Raw genomic sequence first — 21,667 nt, 5'->3', positions numbered from 1 at the left:
GGAGTCATTTACATTTACTATGGACAGGTCAGTCAGACCTCACCATTGATCACTTTAGTAGTAAACATTTGTGTGATTTGTGTCTCATAACTTTTGTACTGTAGATCACAAACTCAGTTTTCTTTCCAGGGAAGCGAGTCCATTTATACTTTTACAAGCTCGTACTAAAATCAACTTGAACTACTAACAGTCAGCTAATACGCACAATGATGATCGACTAGACGAAAAATATTTTACTTGATATATACGTTGCTATTGAAAATCTTAATAAAATATAAATTATTTGCCTTAATGATTAATTCATTAAATGAACATAGATGTACATTTATATATGTATGTTTAATGTTTGTTCTTTTAAATATTTAAAAAAAAATTGAAGCAACATTGCCACAGTTTTCATAATTATGTTTGCTGTGGTTTTTTGTTAACTGCCTAAAATACTTACAGCGCTTTGATGTTTTTAGTTTCTCGTTTTCTTTCATTTCTTTCCGTTTTAGAAAAAAATCATCATATACATATTTCTTTAAAAGGCAGCTACATCAAGAAGAAGTCTATTTTAAACTGTGTTTATGTAGTGCGTATTTGTTGTTCTACTGTTTAATGTTTCCCTTTATTTATATAACAACATATATAAACTCGCAATCAATACAAACCGTAAATTCTACAGCAAACATGAAATACAGGTAATAGACCATCAGTATTTTCCATGTATATCTTTAGATTTATAAACAATAATGATGGTGTATCTTTATTTAATAGTAGAATATTACAGTGTATTACAAACATAAAGATATTTTGAGTCACATTTTTCATTGTTTTAACAAGTTTGCCAATTGCACTGACCATTACCATCTCTGGCACACACGGTATCCCAACCAGTACATGATGAGTGTCCACATTGTTTGTTGGAACGTGATCCCAAATGCGGAAGATCGTACATAGATGGAATCTAAAAAAAAAAAAACCAGCTTAAAAATATATAAGCTCATCAGAATTGAAGTTTTATATTTGTACCAGATGCGCGTTTTGTCTGCACAATACTCGTTAAAAAATGACAATCGAAACGTCTGTTATTTGGACAATATACGTATAGTGTCTTGAAATATGATTTTTTTTGTATGAGGCTTAGAACATGTAGAAACGGGAAAATGCTCGGTAGAACCTCGCATTTTCTTTTACATTCATGCCGGATACAAATAAATTTCATATTTCAAGACACTATACGTTTATTGTCTTTATACTGAAATCGAAAAAAAAATGAAAAATGAAAAAAAAAATATGTAACAAAAGTTGTCTAAAAAAAGTATTTTGATTTTCCCTCTTGGGGTACCATTCTGAGGGTTTCTCTATTAACGTAGTTCAAGCGGTAAGACATTAACATATTACGGAATTAGAAAGGGAAAATGAACTTAATTAATAACATTTGATAAACATGGTATATAAATAACCAATTTGAAGACATAAACGTTTAAATTCATAAAAGTTTGATCATTGATACTTTACGTTGTCATGGTCGTGACCTGACGTTGTTAATGAAATACAGTAGTTCCGGTAAGGAGGCGGGGCTTATAGGTTAGTTGAGGTCATTGACGTATAAAGCTAACGTTTATACGTATAGCTTTATCTGTATAGTAAAATAGCTGATTGCAGTATTCATTTTTGTCTGAAATATGCATTTCATTTCTCATTATATATCATAACCATTTGGGTGTTTCGATACAATTCCTTTATCACTGACCTTATGCTTTACCAATGGTCATATTAACTGCAAATTTTATTTTGACTTTAGCGTATGATTTTAGTCAGTAAAACGTTAACTTTAACACATGTAAAACTTCTGATGTAATACAAATTTATTCCATAAGATGTATTACGTTCAGGAAACGAACACATTAACAAACTATTTAAACGGAAAGTCTTTGATATGGATCCACCAGAATAAATCGCGACTAATTTGGACTGCTACAGGAAAATTCGGTCAAATTGAATAGCGAATATAATTTAGCCTTGTAATAACCAACATAGACCAGTACAATAAAGCATACCTCACAATCACAGTTCTCTTGATATTGTCCTGCAAGGCCTTCTAACAATTTGTTCGATGCACTGGATACCTCAACTTGGAGTTCACATAAGTTATGATGCATTTTCTCACCATATAAAGAGACTGAAAAGAGTAAAAAAAGACTATGCCATCATCACACTGGTACATACTGTTAGTCTGGTAATCAAAAGGAATACTTCAAACGAACGGGTACTGACAGCACCCATAATTGATAACATTGCCCCCAATCAAGATATATAAACTAAATATTTTTAAACCCTTTAAAAAATCGAATGAAAAACTGTAAAACCTTCATGCAATGTGTTGTATCATGTAAGATAAACACAATCTGCAACAACAAATGGTACGTTTCCGAACTTAAAAGGATTCCAAACGGAATTAAATCTACGTTAGTTTCTGGAGCCTTTTCTATTAAGAATGCTGTTAACAAAAAGTATTGTTTTAATGTGTGTTTTATCAAATCATTAACTAGCCTGCATAAGTTTTCTATACGACAAAGTGCATCAACATCGACAGTGCATTTACCTGAGAGAATATAGCTTGATCCCACATTCAAAACTACAGGTCCACACATAGAAGTTCCTTTTGGTGTCACGAGTGTTGTTTTATTTGACAAGGTATCATACACTCCTTTCCCCTGGTAAAGAAAGATTGTGAAAAACATGTATTTATGAAGATTATATTGTATTATCGCTATTTTACGAAATTTTCATTTGGTCTTGCGGACTGAGTATTTTCTTCCGCAGCGGAGTTTGACAGTTTTTTTCTTGAAAAAAGTATTTGCACTAACATTTGGTCAGTTAGGTTTTCGGCAGGAATATTTAATTGTAATACTAAAATAGCACCCTTTTTTAAAGGAATAAGTGGATAAGAGCAGTCTTTGCATAACTACTCCAGAACAGCAAACAACTATAACAAATCAACCTCTACTCTGAACCCAACCTATGATGACACTAATTCCATTAAATTAATGAATTTAGTACTTACTTTATAGAACTTTGTCACGGATATTTGGTAATTTTTGTCGTAATCATTCTCTGAAAATGATTCAATTTTAGCCTCAACGACTGAAATATTAAGAACAAATATATTTATTCATGCGATTGTATCTGTTTAGACCGATTTGTAGATTGATGATAGCAAATAAACATATATACAAATATATACAAATAGACTTTCTTAGTTGTTTTCGCATATACCCTAATAAAACTAATTAAATGGTTCCGAAACTAATTGTGCGCCTGACTGTGACATGTAATACTAGTATGTGTAAATATTTTTTTTACATTTAAATGTTAACCTTGTTAACCTTGTTACATAAAAATAATCGTTTATATTGTTACATTTGTGACGCTTAGATAGAAAACAATGTTGACTGGCCACGAAGTTGAAAGGCATAAAGGACCAAAAATCCTAGAAGATTTGCCAAATACAGCTTATGTTATCTTTTACTGAGGTAGAAACGCTTTAGTATTTAGGTAATCATCCTTTCGGTAGGTGGAACATGTTTCTATTTTATCATTTACTTTTACAACAGGATATCCGATGCATGTATTGTACGCTGATTTTTTATTTTCATTTAAACGAATCATGTGTTTGTGGTTAGTAGGGTATATTGTACACTCTATTATACTTGTAATTCATTTTAGTCTTTTCTCATACATGTATAGACTAAATTTCTGATAAAGTGAATGTACCTCAAATGTTATTGAATTTCAAATACCAATTATTTTCTATAAATACCTATCAATTTTAAAATGTAAGGATTACTACTGAAGGAATGCAATTGTAACGCGAACTATGCGGTATTGGTTTTGCTCAATGTTAAAGGCCGTACAGTGACCAATAGTTGATAGCTGCTTTGTCATTTGAATCTCCTGTAGAGAATTATCTCATTTGCAATTGTACCACACATTATTATTTTCATACTCAACAATTTTCGTTGTGTTTCAGTTTTATGTTTACGCATGATGTAATGACTCAATACACGTAGAGACCTGTCGTGAATATGCATACAAGCAACAAGGGCCAATTTCTTATTGATTAAAACCCTATTATTAAAAGATTGTTCCTTCTAAGTTTGCCAGCTTCATGTGAGTACGTTTATTACATATCGTGTATTTATGCACAATTTAATTTCAAAACGCCAATATTTATCAAATGAACAAATTTTGAATTATAAGCACTATTATAATAATGTATAAGAAGTGCGTAATCAAACTGAAACAATATTCCTAAAATAAACATTTTTTTTATCATATCATACCAAACCGTTTTCATCACTGGATATTTTTTTTGGTGTTAATGGGTTTATGTTGTGTGGGCTTTGCTCATTGATGAAATAGATAACTTGAATAACGTAAACAGATGTAAGTGTTATAATGGAAGATGTTGCGCGATAAATCTGAAAACGCATCACACGGTAAAGCTGACTTATTATAAACCCTGAGACCAAATTTAAAAAATCCTTATGATGTAGTTTCTGAAAAAGATGTGACGAAATCGCTAATAATTGGACGGATACACGTTCGAAGGGACAAACAGAGGTAAACAGTATATCCGCGCTTTTTAACAACAGTGATAAGTTTTGCATAAAGTTTTTTATGCCCCACGTACGATAGTAGAGGGGCATTATGCTTTCTGGTCTGTGGCTCCGTTCGTTCGTTCGTCGGTCCGTCCGTTCGTTCGTTCGCTCGTCCGCAGGTAAAAGTTTTTGGTCAAGGTAGTTTTTGATGAAGCTGAAGTCCAATCAACTAGACACTTAGTACACGTGTTGCTTATGATATGATCTTTCTAATTTTAAAGTTAAATTAGACTTTTGACCTTATTTCACGGTCCATTGAACATGGAAAATGAAAGTGCCAGTGGGGCATCCGTTTACCTTGGACACATTATTGTTATTGTTTAAATCAATACTCTCTTACCTATTGGGCTGCCACAAACTATTTGCTGCGTATAAGGGGCTGGACATCCACACTGCTCTGACATTGCGAATAAACAGATCACCAGAAAACTGGAATACATCATGATGGTTCTCATATTGTTAATATTGTGAATGAGAGTCTGTAAAAACCAATAACTTCCTGTATTGAATATTGACAATTGATATGAATTGAGATGTAAGCCTAAGATACGAAATTAATTTCAGGAATACCCAGTTAATCTATCGGATTTACAGTAAAAGCTCAACAAAAAAATCATCTTCAATCAAATAAATTAGGGAGAAAAAGAGTATAACCTTCAAATAAAGAAGGGAGTAAAAGAGAATAACCATCAAATAAATTAGGGAGTAAAAGAGTATAACCATCAAATAAATTACGGAGGAAAAGAGTATAACCATCAAATAAATTACGGAGGAAAAGAGTATAACCATCAAATAAATTACGGAGGAAAAGAGTATAACCATCAAATGAATTAGGGAGGAAAAGAGGATAAACATCAAATAAATTAGGGAGGAAAAGGGTATAACCATCAAATAAATTAGGAAGGAAAAAAGTATAAACATTTTGTGAAAAGATACGTGAATGTTATTTAACAAGATAGTGTAGACATTAACAGAGGCTTATCAACAATTATGTTCATTCTGATGTTTTAAACAGTATATGATTTCTATTATTTCCACATATTATCTTAATATAGTTTATTTCATTTTTACTTTAAAAAAATTAGAATACGACGAAAAATTAATAATTTTAAAATAACGCTTTTCATGATATAAAATTAATGCATATACAAACGATCAAAATTACAAATGCATTGGACAGTTAAACATGTTTAATAGACGTCCGAATTCTCGTCAAAAACCGTCCTACCACAAAAATTATAAACAAGATAAGATAATGAAACGCAATTAATATAACCTGACTTAGACAATCTAGACAAACTAAAAAATCCAGGGATGGATATGACTTTTGATGATGTAAACACATAACTACCAAAGTTATTGAGTTATTAAACAAATCGCATAAAAAACACACGTTTTGTGCACATTTGACGACTAACTTGCAATACTTGGTCCGTCATTTTCTGCAGATAATCATAAAGTTGTCAAGTCATCATATTGTTTGTACAATTACAATAAAATTAATGGTATTCAAATACTTTTCAATTTCTTATGCAATGGTAACTATAGTAACATTAAAAGTAATGTCACACTAAAACGTGAAAAAGACTTACCAAACAAGTGAAGTTAGCTGGTAGCAATAATTGCACAACAAACAGCAGTTTTATAAGTAAAGTTTACATACACATTTTCCGCCCATGAACGGAACTTTTAGTCATCTATTAGCGAACAATAGAACAAGTCAACATATTTGTGCGTTGTCAAAATTATCACCGGACGCAAGCTGTTTCCTTTTTCGTCATTTACATTTAGAATTTGTATTGTTTTTATTTCTATTTTTATTTCTAAAATAGTATGTTATATAAAGTTTTATGAATATTTTCATATGATATTCTCATGAATATTGCTATATATCTGTTGCATTTTTCTTGTTGAGAATATACCATAAAACATACATGATACATGTTATTCCTATTAATTTAAAATTATAATTACCACATATCACAATTGTATCTATATTGGTAAATAATTATATACATATGGTGGTATGTGTAATTATGATTTAATATATTTCATTATCAATAAAGTTACATAAATATAAAAGTTTGATTATTTAAGTCTTCCTCACATTTTCATATGATTCAATTGAATAAAGTGTTGCACATCTTTATAATACAAAACAATTTCATTATTTGGTATGGGACTTTCTGATTTGTATATCCTTGCAGTTCGGAATTTTTCTTATTTTACTTTGAAAAACATTTTTGAATGAGTATTTTATCAGAATCTTTATTATTTTATAATTGTCACAACTAACAGTATGTTAATTTTTTTCGACAAGTGCATCAACTGTGTCTTTTATACACAACGGTTTTAAAAATTGAATTGTATCGTACCGAACATACATGAAATATTTGCGAGATTTTTGTGAATCTTAATTCATGTGAATGACATTTTCATGTGCAGGAACAAAAAGAATTATATCAATAAAATTTTGCATTACTAGAAAATTAAAACAACCGACAGAGGAAATTAGAATAAATGAACGCTATTCAGACCCAGACATTTAATTAAACAATACTCAGGACCTCTGAGTAAAAATTATATCGCTTTATTCTGTATTCAGTATCGTCACACATTTTCCTTAAACTTATAATCATATCATATCGATCAACTTTAGTTATAGAAAAAGAAGATGTGGAATTATTGCAAATGATACAACTCTCCACAATAAACCAAAATGACACAGAAATTAACAACTATAGGTCATTGTACGGCCTTCAACAACGAACAATCCCCATACCGTATAGTCAGCTATGAAAGGTTTAAAGCCATTTATCTAAAAAAACAAAGAGGTGACCTATAAGTTTCTAATATGTCATTTTCCTTATATATCTATGAAATATCTACCCTACACTGACGTTTTCCTTAAAAAAAATAAGAAACAACAAAAATGGCGACCCCTTTTATTTTTATAAATCATATTTCTATCATTTTGACATTTGCCAAGGAAGAGTAATTAAACCTTTTTTTATCTTAAGATTTAAATTTTTTGTTATTTCCGTTTGAAAATTGACGTATTACTGTACCATAGTTTTGTCTTATTATTACCCAAATGTGAATGTCAGTGAAAAAACAGTTCAAATTAGATTTTAATTATTTTGAAATATTGAATTTTCGGCCACGAGCATCATTGCAGAAACATTTATAGTGGACTTGCGCATCTAGTGCATACGACATGGTATCTTCATATTAATTTTCCCTTGGTTAATGTTAAAGATTCAGGTGGTAATGAAATATTAGCCAATAAAATCTTCTAAGATTTAAACAACAAAAACATTCCATTTTTTTTTATTAAGTTTTAGTATTGACTATTAATATGGGGACGAAGTCCCCTATTACAGTTAAAAATTCAATAAAAAAAACCCAACAAAAACGCATTGAATATGACGTCATTACTTAAATAACGTCACAACTAAAATCCCTAACAACAGAACCAAAATCGGAAACCTTACGGTATTTCCGTTTCTCTTTTTAACATTGTTGATTTTCACAATAGTCCAGTCGATTTGTGCAGATTTTTGACAAAATTGCTCAGATTGTGGTAAAAGCATGAAATTTGGAATAGTGGTAGTATATGTCATGGACAATATTTTAAGCTATGGACCCACTCTGAAAGTCAAAATTTGCGAAAGAGGAGGCCATTTTAAAATGGCGGTCGTTTGATCTCTAAAGATTAATAAAAAAAGATCTAAAAAAAATATTAGAGAAGATATTGACATGAAACCTGGGTATTATAATAACAGTGCTGTTCCAATTGTCTTGTTGACTAAAGTTTTTGGAAATATTACCCATATTGAATGGCGGCCATCTTGTAAAATCTTTGTTTTTTAAGCCAAAAAAGGTCATTATTTGATGAAAATTAAAAAAAAACAACCAATGTCGAAGATATACAAATGTATTTGTTTGAGCTATATAAACAGGACGAAAAGCGAGCCTATGAACACCCCCCCCTCCCCGAGTTCTTCTTCTGTTTCGTAGAGGGTACAAATTACTTTATATTTTCCGACAATGTACATGTCTCTAATGTTCAAAAGTAATCGACATAGTTAAAACGCGACCACGAAGAAGATCATAAAATGAACTATTACTCTAAAAGCAATATTCCTGCCACCGCTTGTTCAACATAGAATAACAGGAGGATTTTATTTTACAAGTATAGATAAAGCAAGAAAATATTTGTATACCTGTCATTTATAATAGTTGGCTGATTACAGGATAATTCGTTTTGTTGATATTGTTCATTTGAAACAACTTTCAAAAACCTTGATTGCAGACATAATGAATTTCATATCATACAAGTAATTAATGTTATAGGAAGACCAACTGCTCAAATGTTCTCAATTATATTTAACAAAAATGAAATGTACATGATTTGTCAAACCTCACTCTGTCTATCATGTTCTATCACATTGTCCTTCACATTTACATACGTAATACTGCCTTTACACATTTGCATTTCCTTAGTAACCGTGTTCACTTTGACTTATCAGTTAAGCGCTTGCTGCAGGAAGTTATTATAAAGTCATATGGTATATTCATCCCAGATGACAAGGACTGTCATCTGAGGACTTCATATGTATTTATTTTTTGGTAGCCATTTAGAATGATGGCCATTTTGAAAACATGAATTTCCAATATGACATTATTCGATAATCTTATTTATTCACTGTTTGCATTCACACTTTTTTTTACTAATAAATATGCATTAGATATTTATAAAATGGTCAGATAAGGCATGTACATGTTTACAAAATAAAGATATCAGTTTAAGAATTTCTAACTGTTACTTACACGTTTGCCTAAGTAACTTTGTAAAACAGATATTAAGAAAATAAAATAAGTTATGACTGAACGTTGTTGTTGGAAAATATCAAAATTGTAGATTTTCAAAACACTGGAGCTAGATATCAAAAGAAAATAATGACCGTTTAGACTAGAAGGAATGTGTGAAACGGCAAGAGAGGACATGTGAGGGTTTGCATGCAATGGCAAGCAGATCCAAACAGAACAGACATAGACTTTTGAGCTGGCAATCACTCTTTTTGATGCAGGCATACAACAATGTTGGGTCTTGAATTTGTTTTTCTTTTTCAATTTGAAACAGGTGAATGAGGTTTATGGAACTGCAGAAGCACTCCAGACGGCACAATTCCTGTCAAACAAATTTTCAGATCTCAAAATATTTCATCAGTAAAAGGGAAAACATACTTCTGATGTTGAAGATAAATTGCCAGTTGAAAGAAAACAAGAAGTAACTAGACACTGTTAAGTGATACTGAATCAACACAAACAATGACTGCAATGTATTTTTTCTGTGGTGATGTATCTGAAGATCTCCATGATACTTCGAAATTTAAAAATCTACAAAAAATGGGACATGACTGTGCACCTGTACTATAAGACATATTTCCTTAGCCAAAGTAAGAGCTGGAGATGTCAAATCACCAGTATCCTGCTTAATGATTGATAAAACTTGACATGGCAAATAGGCAGAATAAAAGACATAGAAAGAAAGCCAAGAATCATTTATCCTTGGAGTTGTGCTTTTCAAAATAATAAAATAGATTGACGACACACGGTCAGGCAGAGGTATTGTACCAATCTCCAAGCTTGCAGATCACGCTTAATTGTACAATAAACGCCTGGAACAACTTGTAGTTATCATGGAAGAAAGGACTGATGCAACACATCTAACAAAATACGAATGTAACTAACAAAGGATATCTGCAAGCATACAAGGTTCCTTAGTATGAAAGATACAGGATGGCCAACCATTGAGACACATCCAGTAATATCGATGAGTGGAAGACAACACTCACCATTTCTCAGCTATAATAGTTCAATTGTGCAACTCGTCATCGAAAGGATGCAACTGCAACTGATCAGTCCTCCAATAGAGAGTAAGATGTCTCAAAGATTGTGGAACGGATTCATTTTGAAAGCCTACAATGAATGTCCCTGTAAACCTTTCTAAAGTAGCAAGCCTAACCCTTCAAACTATTCTAGTTACTTTGACTATGAAGAGGCATTCCCCATCACGACTTAAACATTTTGTAAAAGACATGGCCTGTTTCAGAACTTCCCCAACATATTCATTGAAAATCGTGTGTGCTTGCATATCATCTATGGTAGCTAGTATTCAATTTTTCATAAATGTTGTATTAATCATCCCTTCCATGACAACTAATATTTACTAAGGACGTTTACTGTACCATTTTTCCATATCATCAATTTCAAATATCAAAACAATATCTGTTTCAGACTGTGAGCCGTCACTGTTTTCTATTATTTTGGCAAGCCCCATTGCAATGGATATCATATTTTTGACTTTCTTTCTGTGTCTCGAATTCTGTCTTATTGACTTGTTGTGCAGTTTTGACACACATTTAGCATGAGATCGGCTCCTGAAATATTAATCTTCAGCACTGTATCTGTCTAAAAGAACAATGGTTAGTAGTTCAAGTGACAGTCACATACTCTATTGTCAATCACAATTGTTGATGCTTCATGATGATAGTCAGATACCTCATCACAAAGAAATAAAGAAATATCTGCAATCATTGTTCTTGTTGATTTATCACAACTGTGGCTGGTTATTTTACTGGGTTTTTCAATCCGTGACTCATTTTGTTTTTCCTGAGTATATATATTAAGATTTGCTTTGACAGGATTAGTACCTTTTGCCTTCTGATTCTCCCATTGTATGGCCTTCATCAACGTCGAACAGTTGTATGCTTACATAAAATGACTGATTACCAGCTCAAATGTCTATGTCTGCTCTTTTTGTATTTGCTTGGCATTGTAAATCATCACGTGTCTTCTCTTCCCGTTGCGGAATTCTTTATTTATTTATTAGATTTGGTCACTCTAGTGATTTTGATACCTACGTATTTTTCCTGTTCAACATACAGTGCTCATATTTTATATACGGATGTTTTTAATGGTAAAAAATTACCTAAGCCCTACATACAAAACTGCAATTAAAAGAATTTACGTATTTCTTTGAATACATTTATTTGTTAACATAAGCATACCTTATTTGAGCACTTGGTGAATAAATCTTATATGAAAAGCAACCGTCATTAATAAATGATTAGCAAAACTAGTTGTAAATGCATATAAAACTTAGTATTAATTCAAAAAACAATTTAGGATAGCGAATAATAAGATATTGCAAATTTACGTTTCCAAAATGGCCACCATTGAAGATGGCCACTAAATACTTCAATAGTCGTCAGTTTATATTCTTTGTCATAAGAAATACGAAACTTTATCAACATTAGTTTAGTAACATATTTTTCATATTTTTTCTAATAATTTTTATTGACTTTTTGGACATGATTTCAAAATGGCCGCCCAGAGCCGCCATTTTGATTTTCTGAATTGGGTCCATAGCTATAAATGTTAGTAATGAACCCAACTAACACTCTGCAAAGTTTGATGCTTTTACCACCTTCTGAGCAATTGTTTCACATTTCGACTGGACTACAATAACATTCAATTCAATATTCAGTTTTAATTTTAGTAACGTTTAAAGAAAAACAAATTATTAATATCACACATAAAGTTGATGTACGAGAAAAGATTTACGAAACAAGCTAGCTGGTTAGAAGAAATTGGTACCACAATAATTGCATAACTACAGAAGTATTATAAGTCAAATTTACATACAAGTATTCCGTCCGTGATCAGAAATAATAGTAATCTATCAGCGTACAATATAACAAGTCAATATGTGTTCATTATTAAACTTATCAACGGATACAAGCTGTTTAATATATTGCGTCGTTAAAATTAAAATGTTATAATGTGTTTATCTTTATTTTTTATTTCTAAAAATAATCCTTTATCTAATCACCGGACACAAGCGGTTTCCTTTTTCGTCGTCAAAATTAGAATGTTATCATGTTTTTATATTTATTCTATTTTTAAAAATAATTTTTAATCGAAGTTTTTTGAAGCGCTCCGGTAGCGGAATCAAGGGGTGCCATGGGATGGAACCCACTTCTTCGACGATTAATTGTTTTGAATGGGGACATATGGTTGGAACTTATCCCGTTATCCTGGAATGGGAACCCCAGCTTGAAATGGCTTTATCCGCCCCTTAGCTCATATGCTATTATAGATACATCCGCTGCACATTTTTTGTTGATTATAGTCCGTCTACCTCAACATACAATTATGGTATGAGACAGATGATTATCAACAAATATATATTAATATAAAAAAATGTTTTTAAGGTTTTCTTTCCAATATCATTTAATATAATTGATACATTAGTTGCACACTTATGATACATGAGAAGCGTTGGTTATTTTGATTTTTAAGACAGTTAACGAGTAGTGTTATGTTATTAATTGTGAATTATTATTACATATATGATACATATAGATTATAACATGGCATTTTTCATTTCGGACCCATTATTAACCCTATGTTATGATATCAGCTTGAGAGCCGATAGGCTCGATGGATAATTTTGACCATGGGCTGATAAGGGATCTGATATAAATAATGACATGTTATGTTCTTTTTATTATTTTCTTCAAAAGAAGACGTACAGACAAAAACTTGTTTTTAAAACTTTGAAAAAATGCTTTTTTTGTATTATTTGCCTTGCATTTTTTAATAATATATTTTCCTGATTCCTTATATTGTATTTGTATCCAACTTTGTAATGTTTTACACAAAGAAACGTACCAGTGAGGTATATTTTCTGGAATTTGCCGAATGACCTCGAAATTGCATTCGAAAACGTTCCAGCAAAGTATGCAGTCGATATGAAACGGAAGCAGATGATATTAACCAATTCATGTGTGTCAGATGATATTAACCAATTTATGTGTGTATTTTTTCGACGTCATTCGTCATTTGCAGAATGACGTCGAAATGTCATTCGATGACGTTCCAGCAGAGCATGCGATAATTACCGGAAGCAGTCGATATGAAACGGAAGCAGATGATATTAACCGGAAGTAGTTGATAAAAAAAGTCATATCACGAGGCTAAGGTAATCTTCAAATTTAACGAATATACATGTACAAATAAGTGTTATCATGGGGTACAATAAACCATTACTTTGTATGAGTATATAATAAATATAAATTCTATCGATTTAGATAAGTATCAACCATAAAAAAAAACATATATGAAAGTACATGTTTAAAGATGTGTGTCTTCTAGCATGTTTGTATCCTAAAATTGTTTCTCTGATCAATGTACTAGTATCGTTTTGAAATATCTTTCTGGTTCTGAATTCATACCAACTCATGTTGATAATTATTTTTCAATCTATTGATTAAAAGTACCGTTATCAATCTTCAAGCTTGTCGGCGAGGGGTAAAATTATATTCGTTAGATCAATATTTTATAAACTCGTTCTCTTTCATTTGCGAGATGAAACATTTCAAACTTAGAAATTATTACAATACTTTAACATTTTAACAACATTATCAAAAAGACCTTTATACATTTGATGTCTTCTTGTTGCCTTCATAAATAATATTATTATTGTAATCAAATAATTCATGGCATTGTTATTTCTAAGTATTTATTTCATATAACCCCATTCTAAATTTCAATGATAAAAAAACAAATATTGATATGCAGTTTTTCCAAGCAGTTTTTTTTCTCAGTTATTCGGTGTTAATCATTTAATATGCACATGATGGGCAAGGTTTTTTTGCTTGTATTCGATATTGTTCTGCATATTGACATTAGTTGCATGTTCATTTTCCATTTTTTTTCATTTTTACATTCGCAATTTTGATTCATTGAAAACAACATGTATACATTGACTCGAGGTATAATTCGGAGTTTAGTATGACGTCTATTAGCACTGTACTGTGGAGGACACCTACGGTTGAGGGAGTTTCTCGCTACATTGAAGACCCATTAGTGGCCTTCGGCATTTTCATTTTTAATTATAAAAAGAATCTTTGAGATTTATTTGTTTTTATTTATTTTGCCATACTGTGTTTGGTCGTTTAATTTTTTATTTGTGTGTTACTGAAGAATCATCTAGAGACAAACTCGCGTCAGTGATGAAATTTCCGTTTATTTACTCGCATCAGGCGTTTCAAATGATAAGCATTTATATCTACGATGCGTTTTTTTTTTCATTTGAAAAAGCAATAATGCAATTATAGTTTCCTTTTCTTTGATCGATATTAAAAATGTGAACAACTGATAAAAATTGCGAAATATTGGAATGAAAATGATAAATGTAAAAGGGAACATAGAATGATTCAGAAATAAATATCGAAAAGAATTATTCAGAAATGAATCTCAAATTGACATTTGTGTACAGCGATCGCCAATATGTGAAACACTAACACGGCACATAGACCAGAACTTTAATCGATCTAAATATCTATACTTGAATAAGCGTTTTATGGATTGCATAGTGAGTTTTCGAATGAAATATCAATACTGCAGTTCTTGATCTAGCAGGATAACTAATGTAGTTTGAATAAGTCTTTCCTATCGCGTTTACACATAGCTGCCTGTTTATCGTTTATTGATTGTCATAAATCAGGTCGTTGATTGCCATCGATTGAATATTTCAAATCAAACTTGTTAAAATACATTATGGTGTGGATGCTGTTCTTTTTCACACTGTATGTTTAACGTATAGCAATGGTCTATATGTTGAGTAATTGTCTCATGTTAGTTCATAAAAGTTAAATTGTACATTTTGTATAGCCTTGAACAGTACAGTTGCAGTACATACATATTACTATCTAAATGATTATCTGATACTAAATGCACTTTTAAAATCAATTTCAATCCCGGATTAATTTTAAATGTCATACGATATTTAACCCAAATTGGTCGATAATTGCAGTAAACTGACAGCTTATAGATACATTTGCGGTCTGTTGTTAATGCCATATAAATAGCGTTCCCAGCTCATTACCAACATGTGAGGGCTGTTGTGGATAATATATGTTCACTATCAGCATTCAATTTATGTATTGCAAGATTAGAAAACAGAATTCGTCAGTACGTCTGTCTGTCATTCCATCAGACGTTCTAAACAACGACGTATAGTGTTCCTAGTTTGTGTCATGCCATAAACTGGTGTCAACATGAATCAAACTTTACTCACATATTGAATTCAAAATGCCGACATGTTATTTCTATTTATCTACATTGTATATTTGACTTATTTGCCAAAGTTATTTTTTCCGGAGACAATCATTTAATTCTGAAAACGATCTGATAAATTTGATGGGGTAAAATAATTATTTTCAACTTAAAGGCGGCCTTATTATTCATTTTCTCTTAGAACCGAGCTAGTATTTATAGTATTCATATATACTCTACTGGTCCGAAAAGTCACATAAACTATCCCATCAAAATCAAATCACACTGTATTGTTCGAAACTTTTGATTCCGATCCCTTTATTGTTAGTAAACACATTTAACTTCAAACAACACAAACATTCCAAACAGTGTATAAACTATTTGGATAAAATATCAAAATAGATGCGTATAAATGGTTCAAAATTATGAAAACAATCCCCCCCCCCCCCGAAAAAAAAGATGCTTTTTCCCCTCAATTTATAGGAATATAAGAAACTATTTTGGACACATATGTTACATATTTAGTAAGGTATGACTATTTCCAACTTAATTGGAACCAGAATTATTTCCAAATTTTGCCAGACCCAAATAAGAGATGTTGTATATTTGGTTGACAGAAAGTACTCGAACTGAAAACTAGCGAATAAATGCATATCTTTGAAGCAATAACATGAAAATAAAAATAGATTGTAAAAGAACATGTAAAATAAAATAAAATAAAAAAAAATAAAAAATATGTTATTTCTTGTTACCATTATATATGTATATGAATGCATCTATTTTAATAAATATTATTACCACGATATAATGAATAACACTACATTATTACTGTTAGGATGAGAAGGCCGTTATTTTTTCTACGCAATAAATTATGGTCCAAATATTTTTATTTTTTTCAAAGAGACATTTCTGTATATAAGCTATGTTATAAAAGTTGAAATGACAATGAGAAAATGTTGATTGACGTAAGTAAAAGCAGTTTAACTTTAAATGTTAAAGGCTTTATGTCACCGCACTAAAGTGGCAATAACGATTTTTTAGATCATTATCGGTAGTTTAAAAGAAATAAATGTTTTCATGACATCGATTCAAAAATGTCAGCTAGACTTTTGTTCAAATGACATATGTTTTGCATAATACTTTAGTGTAATTGCCCAATTTAGTATCTGATCATAGTTAAGTATGAATAAATCGGGGGACACATGGTATATAAATTGACAGATGTATGTTTGGCACCTCAAAATTAAACAGGACAAACACATACCAGGTAAATAATTGATTTGTTCTATCCTAGTGTAAAAAAACGTTTTTGTTGCATTTCAAATAGATAGAATTTACTTTTTTTGGTAAGTCATGATGATGCTGTTCAAGTCCGGTCATATTGATTATGTTTCTTATCTTTGTTTATCCTTTTTTCGGTAGGTGGGGAAGTTTTATTGGACAATGCATGTGTAATTTCTACCATCGTTTGTATATAAGATAATTTTTATAAAATTTATCGATTTTAAACTTAAAACATTGGCTAGCATGGAATTTTGATAAGCGTCTTTCATGTCTACACATTTGTCCTTCATTATTTAAAATGCATTCAGTTAATTTTTTTAACAGAAATCTATAAGCTTTTCCTTCTTAATTCTTAAAATTTGATTAATAATTGTTTCCAGGATTTGCTATGTAGCTTTTTTTTTAAATTAATTATTAAATCAACATGATAATATCATGTCTAAAACAACAACACATTTAAGAGACTATAAACTCAGAATTTTGCGTGCACTTATTAAGGTTTTTTTTAAGAAATGATAAAAATGTCATATTTATAATTGCGATTTCAGGGTAATTTAGATTGTTAATATTGGTATAAAATGAAAGCTTACGCATACTATTTTAAAATTTCCTTTTTGACAATAAAAAGATTTATGAAAGTAAAAAGGAAAGTATGTGTGAACAGTTCTTCAGATAGGAAGTACACGTTTTTAGTATAACCAAATTTCCAAAAACTAGTGTTTCTTTATATGGAAATAAAGTATGTCGAATTTTTAAGTACAAGCTAGGGTTAGGTATAGTATTTACATTACATGATATTCCTATTGGAAGGTAATGCGGTTTTGATGAAGCGGTCATATTCCTACAAGAGGAATTAAAGACTGTCCGTAACGGAGAGCAACTGGGTATGTATTCAATTAAATTCGTATCTAAGCTTTTTTTATAAATTTATATCAATTTGCAATATTCAATACAGGAAGTTTCTATTTTTTCCAGATCCCTACTCCTTTATATATACAAAATGAGAACCATGATGATGCATTCAAGTTTTCTGTTGATCTGTTTATTTGTATTGTCAGAGCAGTGTGGATGTCCCGCTACTTACACGCAGCAAATATTTTGTGGCAGCCCAATAGGTAAGATAGTTTTGACTAAAACTGTTATCTATACTGTGTGATTGGTTTTCAGATTCATCACTCTACAACTTACTACCGAACACTTAAATATGTTTAACCTATTAAAATTAACCAGTTTCAACGAAGGTATCATCAGTAAGCATAAGCTTGTAGTGTCAATTGTTGTTTCGAGTTTAGCCTTTCTCAACGACTTTGCTGTTCAATTCTAGCTTTACAGATACATTAATTGGTCTATCACTACAATTTGTGTATATTTTCGAAATATATATAATTTTTTACGGCCCCAATCATTTCATCTATTAATTATTCTGATTTTATTTCAATTATAATCATGACGAAGTGTTAAAAGTAATAGAATATAATTTGGTTTAGCGATGGGCACAATAATAAATACACGTCAGAACACAAAGACTTGCAACAATATTTAAATGTTTTTTTGTTTGAACACAACTAATTAGGTGTTTTCGGATATTTAATCTATTTGTTTATTTGCCAACATATTGATCAAAGGAACTAAACATGTACAATCGCATGAATAACATAACATTTCAGATGTTTTCAGTCTAAAATTCTTTGTGAGTCTTCATCTATACAGGCTAAAAGTTTGTACAATCGCATTTATTAAAGATATTTGATTTCTCTTACAGTTGTTGAGGCTAGAATTGAATCAACCCCAAGAGATAGTGTTTTGAACTGGGACAAAAATTACCAAATATCCGTGACAAAATTCTTTAAAGTAAGTAATAACTTCATACTGATGAAATAATTATCATCGTCATAAAGTTTTCTAAATAGTATTGGTGAGGTTAGAATTGGAGTAGGAGTTGATTTGTGTTTGTTTGTTTTTTGTTGTAGTGATTATACCAAGACTGCTCCCATCCATTTTTTCTATGTGAAGACATTAATAAAATATTACGTTGGTATGTTTCACATGGAAGTTACAGATATCAATATAAAAACGACGCATGTTCCTATATACATGATTTTCAAATTTCGTTTTCTAGATTTGGTCTTGTGGATAATATACATATACATTTTAACGGAGGTTGAATCATTCGACCATAACAACTGCATTCCGCATTGAAAACTTTGACTTTTGAATTAACATTTCTGATATTATCAAAAACGGCATTGTATGAGGTGATTCCATGAAATTAGCTATTTGTAAGGACGAAGGTTTTAGTTACAATTGCTTTTTTTCTGTGTATTGCCGAAAATAGCAATTACCTCTCACCTGCAGTAGAATTCAGAAGTTAAAGTACATTTGTTTATATATCCTATCACAAGCATTTTTTATAAAACTTACAATAACAACTCATAAATATCAATTCAAATTTATTATTTTTAATAACTATTACATAATTATCATTCCATTAGAAATACGAATTGATACGATATAATAACTTTACAGAAAACAATATATGATCTTATTTCAATTACCACAATGCAGATTTCTTTACTTGACATATTACATCTCCGTATGTGATTGATTATTAATCTCGCGGTAAGTGCCTTATGTTGAGTTTGTGTGATTATTCCTGGTCAGTCATTGGTTTTTATGTTATTTTTGTAGATTTAACTTATGATCTTCTTTTTCATTACTTTGCTAGTTTGTCGGCGACGTATGATTTTGCGTCTTACTGCGTTTTACTGCTCTTTTGTATTTCTCAAACATACAAACCTCATACTTGATGGATATATAATATGGATTGTAAAACAGTACCGTTATAATTTTTTTACTAGGGTAAAGGGGAGTATGATACATTGTCCGACAAAACGACACTGAAGACACCAAAATGAACTTCGGCATGTGTACCTGTAGTTTTGACAGTAGGATCAAGCTATATTCTCACAGGTAAATGTAAATTCGATGTTTAGGATGTTCGCTTCTTAGTTTCAAAAGAATAATTTTTTTTCAAAACACTAGTTTATATTAATCGGGGTTTAAAAAGAAGTCAAAAGGGCAAAAGCAATACATAGGTCAATGAGCGTGTTTTCGAGATATAAGCAATTGAAATTTTGGCGCGAAAATATTCTCTCTTGACTTTTCATAGCTTTATCATTGACAAGTTTAAGTTCTCAAAAACTATTAAAAGACTTTTACAGATCGATTATCATTTTACATGTAAAAGATTGATTAAAAGAAAAAACGGGGGTCAATGGGCAATTGTTTTAAAGGCATTGAAATGGATAAAACGAGAGGATTCCGAAAATCTGACAAACATCCCAAAGCCTGAAAAGCAAACTTCGTTACAGAACACTTTGCCATATCAGACTTCGGCACCCTATGTATAATCAAAACAGATTAAGGAAATTATAGTGGCGTTAATTCCGTTTTTAATTAGAAAAAAAACAATACATTAAAGTTCAGAAACAGATCTTTTGCTGTTGAAGATAGCTTATGCATCAAAATTTGACTACTCTGACATTTTTGTGAATTTTTGTGAACATTGTGTGAAGGTTTGATAGTTTGATAGTTTTTCATTCGATTTTTAGGGGCTTTTAGAATATTCAACTTGTAACTCGATTTGGGGTATTTTTGTCTACTGCGAGTTGTGTTGTGTGTGAATATCTCTTGAATAAGCTGCTAGTGAATTCATCAACACTAAGATTATGGTAAATATACAGTGTTGCTTACCGTTATTAACTGTCGTCAGCCTAACGAATACATATCGATCGTTTATAAAATCATTTCATTAAAGTATTAATCTTGATTACAACACACAGGTTATTATAATCAAATGATTATTTCATTTTATTAACTAATACAGTAATGGTATTGCTTTTTTTAAATAATTTTTAGTCTCTGTATATAATGGCAAAATGAGTCATAACTTATGTGGATTCCAAGTTGATGCTTCAAGTGCAACGAACACTTTGTTAGAAGGACTTGCTGGAAAATATCAAGAGAATTGTGATTGTGAGGTACGCCTTATTTTATTGGTCTATGTTGGCTATAACAAGGCTAACTAATATTCGCTATTAAATTCCTGTAACGGTCAACAAAATTAGCCGTCATTCATTCCGGTCTATCATAGTATATATTGTTGTGTTTTGTAAATATGTTCTCATGTTGAACGAACACTTATTCGCATGGAATACACATGTATAACATCAGAAGGTTCATATTCATTATTGCTAACGTTTTACAGACTAAAATCATACGTTAGTTTCATAATAAACATATTACGGTTTATATGACAAAGAGTAAGGTCAATGATAAAGGAATTGTATTGAAATAACTAAATGATTATGATATCTATTAATATATGAAATTAATATTTCAGACAAGAACGAAAACATAACAGATGTTAATAACGTCACTTTTCAACAAGTCTTTTGTAGACGAAACGCGCGTCTGGCGCAAATGAAAAAATCAAATCTGGTATCTTTGATGAGCCCATTCAATAAACTCATCACAGATACCAGGACTAAATTTAATAGCCAGCTGTTTGTTTTGGAATTTTATATTCCAACTATGTTTGATCT

At 30.9% G+C, this 21,667-nt stretch overlaps 1 protein-coding gene across 4 annotated transcripts; it reads right to left on the bottom strand.

Annotated features, from left to right (window-relative positions):
• Positions 1 to 735: 735 nt before the first annotated feature.
• On the bottom strand, positions 736 to 12,458 carry LOC134718872 (metalloproteinase inhibitor 2-like). Of its 4 annotated transcripts, none has more exons than XM_063581699.1 (6): positions 12,363 to 12,458; positions 4,990 to 5,128; positions 3,053 to 3,132; positions 2,591 to 2,702; positions 2,046 to 2,167; positions 736 to 949 (listed from the first exon to the last, which is right to left on the bottom strand). In XM_063581699.1, exons 2-6 carry the CDS (start codon positions 5,102 to 5,104, stop codon positions 818 to 820), a joined length of 561 nt encoding a protein of 186 aa, XP_063437769.1. In that variant the 5' UTR covers positions 5,105 to 5,128; positions 12,363 to 12,458; the 3' UTR covers positions 736 to 817. The 4 variants fall into 4 exon arrangements, with proteins under 4 accessions (XP_063437769.1, XP_063437767.1, XP_063437768.1 ...); XM_063581697.1 differs by lacking the exon at positions 12,363 to 12,458 and adding an exon at positions 6,242 to 6,401; XM_063581698.1 differs by lacking the exon at positions 12,363 to 12,458 and adding an exon at positions 6,242 to 6,385 and having other exon boundaries at positions 4,990 to 5,148.
• Positions 12,459 to 21,667: the final 9,209 nt, after the last annotated feature.

This window comes from Mytilus trossulus, chromosome 5, assembly GCF_036588685.1.
Source record: "Mytilus trossulus isolate FHL-02 chromosome 5, PNRI_Mtr1.1.1.hap1, whole genome shotgun sequence".
In the NCBI taxonomy this organism is placed as follows: domain Eukaryota; kingdom Metazoa; phylum Mollusca; class Bivalvia; order Mytilida; family Mytilidae; genus Mytilus; species Mytilus trossulus.
The sequence above is the reverse complement of the archived record's forward strand: the minus strand, read 5'-3'. Positions and strand labels throughout refer to the sequence as shown.